The sequence below is a fragment of the Petromyzon marinus genome, chromosome 40 (assembly GCF_048934315.1).
Source record: "Petromyzon marinus isolate PM22_M1 ecotype Great Lakes invasive population chromosome 40, UKy_Petmar_22M1.pri1.0, whole genome shotgun sequence".
NCBI lineage: Eukaryota > Metazoa > Chordata > Hyperoartia > Petromyzontiformes > Petromyzontidae > Petromyzon > Petromyzon marinus.
The window spans coordinates 5,969,138-5,974,955 of record NC_133706.1 but is presented as its reverse complement, the minus strand read 5'-3'; the positions used below and the strand labels follow the sequence as shown (position 1 = coordinate 5,974,955).

Sequence of the window (5,818 nt, the reverse complement as noted above, 5' to 3'; positions counted from 1 at the left end):
CACGGGGAACATCAGTAGTGGGTGATATCCGAACCATGCATTGACCAACGTTGTGAAGTAAGCTTAGAAGAAAATCCCCGTAATCGACACGGCTTGGAAGTGCCTTCGTCTAGCAGTGGATAGATCGTGGCGGGTGATGTCGACGGCGATGGGCGACTACTCCGACTGCATGCACCACTGCTCGTAATACCACCAACAGAGAGGGCCTTTTTTGTGTCTGCCTGCACCTATAAAAGTCTGGCTCAAGCTCCCTTCGTCTCCCCCCCCTCGCCCTCCTCTCTCTCGCAGTCTACCGCACGTATTTTCCTACAGCCTCTCCAGCAGCTGAAACCGAAGATTACTTAAACAGACGCAGACGCCGCTGCTCCCCCTGGGGGAATCGGTGAAATTAATTCGTGCCCTGTGCGCATACTTTTCTCCAGCCCCCCCCCACCCACCAACGCACCCCGTCCACTTGCGTTGATTTCAACCAAGCAGGGAAACTCTCTTTGAACCGCAACCCCACTGCTATTTGGTGAGCAAAAATTGCAGTGGTGGGAGTGGGGGGGGGGGGGGGAAATCTGAAAAGTGGTGGCGGTGGTGGTGGGGGGGCCTTTAGCGGACACCATAAAAGCATCTGTCACAGCGCCGGACCGCTCAGTTACTCCGCCAGTTGTCGGTGATGGTCGCGCCACTTTTCTGCTCTTTGACTGCACAGGACGATCTCTCAGCCGCCGTGGGGCTTCCCCCCCTCCCTCCCCAGGTTACTTTATTTTTCTGTAACGACCAGGCTACCCTATCCATAGAACCAACCTTAAAGTGAATTCCATAACCCCCCCTTTCCTTAACACAAAATAGTTTCTAGCCTTCAATTTGTTTACACACACGTATATATAGTATCTATCTATCGATCATTGAACCGATCATAGCAACGATCCATCGGACCAGATCCGTCGCACTCCATCTGAAAAGAAAAGAGGAAAGAAGAAGGAGACCCCCCCCCCTCGCCCTCGTTTCACGCCGGGCAAGCGCTCGGCCGCTGTTTTCATTCCCCGAGCAGAATGGGGCCTCCTGCGTGGCCAGCGGTGGTGGCGCTTTCGCTGCTCTGCGTGCTGGCTGGGGCCACGTCCAAGCATTCAGGTACGGAGGGGCGGTGACGGAGGTGGCGGTGGTGGTGGCGGCGGTGGTGGTGGTGGCGGTGATGGCTGCGGTGGTGGTGGCGGTGGTGGCGTTGGCGGCGGTGGCGGCAGTGGCTGCGGTGGTGGTGGCGGTGGCGACCACGGCTCACGACACCGCGGTACCCAGCGGCCCTTGCACGCAAAGCCTCGCGATTAGCACGGTTGGGGGCTACGCACGACGCGAAAGAAGTTCGACACACGTACGCGCGCACGTACACACGTGCAGCCTCCGATTTAACGCGGGGAAGTTAGCTGAGCCCGAGGAAGCGAACTTAACCGGCACGGGCGAGCGTTTTGGCCATTCGCGTTGGGCGCTTACAAAATCCACAAAGACCCCCCCTCCTGGCGCGCGCCTATCCATTTTAATTTTCCGCGTGCTAGGTCCCGTTGTGTTCACCTGGGGCTGGGCCCATTTGGAGCTAATGAGCTCCGTTTGGAACGGTGACCCCCGGAGAGAGGTGCGGGGAGGAGGGGTAAAAGGAGGGAGGATGTATGAAATTGTAACGTTGAGAGTCCAAAGAATACGACGAGAACAATTTTGAAAAGGAAAATCCACCACGACCACCACCACCATAACAGCAACAGCAGCACCGGGGAACTGACGAATGTTGGTGCTGTTCTCGGCGATGTGCCCGATTATGCTGGTTGATGTAATTACCAGCGAAACGTCGTACTGCTCAAATTGTAAATATTGTGGATTTACTCTCCAACACTGTTAGCGAGCACCTATGAAGGCCGGAAGTATTAAACTAATTGGCGATTTTTTTGTTTACGTGACAAATCCCTTGCTAATTGGCTGTGGTGGAGGGTTACGACACATTTATACTCGGGCTTTGTTGCATTTGTTTGTTCCCCTGATGGTTCAGAGTTCGTCGTCCCTGGTAAAATTCTCGTTGTTTATTGACTGTTGCCCATCAATAGTCTCTGCTGCCAGGTTTGTTGTTGTTGTTGTTGTTTCACGATAATCATTTACATTTGTGATGCGCAAGAGAACCTGCGACGGGAGTGAACGGCCAGAGAATGTCACTCGGGCGGGTAACCGCGACGCACACACATACACACACGCACACACACGCGCACACACACACGCGCGCACACGCACACACGCACACACACACGCGCGCGCACACGCGCACACACATACACACACACGCGCACACACACGCACACTCACACACACACGCGCGCGCGCACACACACAGGCAAAGATCCCCCATATAGCCTTAACATACTGTAGGAGCAAGTGCTGTTAGCGAGCACCTATGAAGGCCGGAACGGTACACGAAGAAGTGGGTTGCCAGCGCCACGCCCGACCGCATTTGTCTCCCCACACGCGCACACGCACACAGGTACTCATTTTAGGCTGAGTCGACCTAGGGGAGGCCCGGGACCAGTTCAGATAATCGTCACTGGTGTTGGCCGTGAGCGGGAATCCGAACTCGGGTCGCAGGGCTCACAGTGCAGCGCGCTAACCGCTACACCACCGCTCCCCACACACACACAGAAAGATCCCCCGTATAGGCTTAACAGACTGTAGGGGCAAGTGCTGTTAGCGAGCACCTATGAAGGCCGGGACGGTACACGAGTAGGTGGGTGGCCAGCACCACGCCCGACCGCCTTTGTCTCCTCGGTGGCAATGTTTTTACGCACCGCACCAGGTACTCATTTGAGGCTGAGTCGACCTAGGGGAGGCCCAGGACCGGTTCAGATAATCGTCACCGGTGTTCGCCGTGAGCGGGAATCGAACCCGGGTCGCTTGGTCCATAGCACACGCACACACACGCGCACACACACACACGCGCGCACACACGCGCGTGTGCCAAATCCACTCCTGCGCGCCGCTCTGTGAACACGAAGGGGATCGCGCCGCTGCACGTGCGATCCGACACGGGATGCGTCCTCTCGTGAGGCGGGGGGTGGGGGAGGGGAATGTCCAACGACGACGGCGACAGACGTTTGAGCGAAGCGATTTAAAAAAAATAAAAATCTACTTCTATGACGCCATCGGTCCAGGGCTGAAACGTCGTGGGGACATCGAAGTTGTCGCTCTGTTCCAGCGCGCGATGCGGAGGGCACGAGTGGAGTCCTGTATAACAGCAACAACAACAACAAATCTACGGCCCTCTTTGTTAATCCACTGCTGGATGATGGCTTCCCCAGCGCAAGTGCAGCCGGTGGGTTTGTTTTCTTGCGTTACCGTTCTCGTCAGCGTCGAGGCTATAATGCCTACTCTTCTACACGAAGCCAGATGTCTTCGAAGAGGTGGGAGTACCCACGCTTTACCCCAACTCTACACGACCTTGCGATCAACAAACTCAAAAATGGTTTTATTATTTTACCAGGTAAGGTCCACCACTCAAGCTATGTAGCTCATTTTCAGACGCGAACTGGCTACAAATGATAGCTCAACGAAGTGGCTCGTCATCACGTTGGAAATGTACAGCAGCATTCCACTGAGTCTAAATCCGCGTTTCTAAATGTGGAGGGGGACAACCGGAGGACCTGGAGAAAAATCCACGCGGACACGGGGAGAGTGACACGCAAACGCCAAAGCTACAGGCGTCAGGGTCGGGATCGAATCAACAAAACCTCCTTTATTATTTCCTGCAGTCACGAAAGCTCCAAATCTGTCATTGACATGCTAATTTCTCTACCCCCCCCCCTCTCTCTCTGCCCCCCTCTCTCTATTTAAGGCCTCGACACAGAGGCGTTGTTTATCTGTGTGTCTATGTGTGTGTGTCTCTCTCTCTGTGTATCTGTGTTATCTCTCTCTGCTTGTGTGTCTGTCTATATGTCTCCGTGTCTGTGTTTGGTCTCTCTCTCAAATTTAGCAATCTTTCGAAGAACGTAATCACCCAGGTAGGGTGTTGACTGTTATGTTAGCCGACTCTCTGTGTTGTATTGCATTGTATTTCTAAGTTTATTAGATTTGTTTTCTCTTTCATTTGCACCTGATGATGATTGCTTGTGTTGCAATCGAAAACGCCGTATGCTATTATTTAATTATTTTTTCTATCTACGTGACTTTACCGAAAGAACCAAAGAATAGGTCAGGTAGTTAACATCACGACACTGGCGGTGAACCCATTTATCCAGGTGGGTGGACTGTGACCGGTGGATTTTAGAAGCTTGTCTCTTGTTTCAACTGGTGCGACGAGAGAGGAAGCCGGCAAGCTCTGGTCCAGTGTGGTAACCATTCAGAAGTTATTGAGTGTACTTCCATCCGAGTAAAGCCCATTCAGCTAAGGCGCTCTTTTTCAAAGGCAACTCGACACGGCAAGACATCAAAGCATTCCACATTCACAGATTACAAACAACAAAAATCATAGCAATTGTTGTAAAATCGCATTCGCGCTTAAGCTTTGTGACTTTAACAGCGTCAGTTTAAACGAGGACAGAGATGATTCCAGTACTGCACCGCTGCCATAGGAATGTGGAATTTGCACATTTGGTTCGGGGCCACCAGTGGATGTGAGCGCCACAACGACGCTCGTTCAAAATCAACAGAGACGGGTCGCCATGGCGATCGGACACTGAATATTGGTAATGTAGACGCCCGATTAGTTTTGCCAAAGCAATATTCACTGTTGCCTGAATTGGACTCTTTTGAGTTTGTTGTGTTGATTTTCTCATGCAGACATCTGTTGCCATAGTTACATTTAGAAAAAGAGGGTTTTTTTGTGTGCGCATGTTTAATCAAGTTTAGATTTGGACGGCGCTGTGGTGTCGTGGATGGCACACTGGGCTTGCAATTCAGAGGTCACCGATTCAATCTCCCGGCACGGGGCATTTTAAACGACGATGCAAATTTATTTCAACTCCTCCCGCCTCGGTCCACCCAGAAGTTCATATAAAATGGGACGCGTCTGGCGGGGTAAAGCTGTGGCTACTCCCACCTCCTCCAAGACGTCTGGTAAGCGAGCAAGTTGGCCAAATCACCCGCTGGAGGAGGCCTCTCCAGAGCCCCCTTGAGTGGAGGCCTCTTCAAGGAGCGGTGCCGTCAACGAGAAATGTCAGGGCTGCAACATTTCCTGCGACTCCCTTCCCGTGGGTGTCGAGGCGGTGCCATACCCTGGCTCGCCGAGAGACGGCAGCACAGCGAGCGTATGGACAAACACCTGCTCCATCCGTGTGGGATGGAGTGTTTCTCCCTCGCACGCGCTTCGGTGTCCTGCCACACGTAATTGGCTGATAGCACCTTAATATGTAGAGTAACGCAGATCTTGGACAATTGCTCACCCGTGTAGCTGCTGCTTTGTCTGTGGTTCCTCCTCGTGCCTCTGAGTCGTTCTCTGCCTTTGTTCATGTTTTGCCGCCTTGCCCAAGCTTGCATTTTAGTGTTGCAAAATAGATAGGAATTGACGTACTTTTGTTATGTGTATTCATATGCTTTATTTAGATTTATTTATTTTTCGTCACCCGCTTACCTTTTCTCCATTTAGCGCTCCTATCGTTTTTGTTGTTGTTGTTGTAGTAGTATCATCTGCCGTTGCAACGTGCTGACCCGTCCCAGATTGGACATCTTTGAGAAAAACAAAAGAACTTCATAGCTCATCGGCTTGCTCCGGTCAAAAGAAATGACTGCGATGACGACTCTCACGCATGTCCACGAGAGCGAGCGAGAGAGCGAGCGAAAAGGCACCGACTCGCTCGCACCTCCG

The 5,818-nt window shown here is 52.5% G+C and overlaps 1 protein-coding gene across 2 annotated transcripts in view; it reads left to right on the top strand.

Annotated features, from left to right (window-relative positions):
* Positions 1–618: 618 nt before the first annotated feature.
* The window catches only part of LOC116950614 (cartilage oligomeric matrix protein-like), a 40,584-nt gene continuing 35,384 nt past the window's right edge, over positions 619–5,818 (top strand). For both annotated transcript variants that reach the window (XM_076073057.1, XM_032968523.2), the window contains exon 1: positions 619–1,119. In XM_076073057.1, the coding sequence (XP_075929172.1) occupies positions 1,041–1,119 (79 nt within the window). In that variant the 5' untranslated portion in view covers positions 619–1,040. The remainder of the gene's footprint in view (positions 1,120–5,818) is intronic.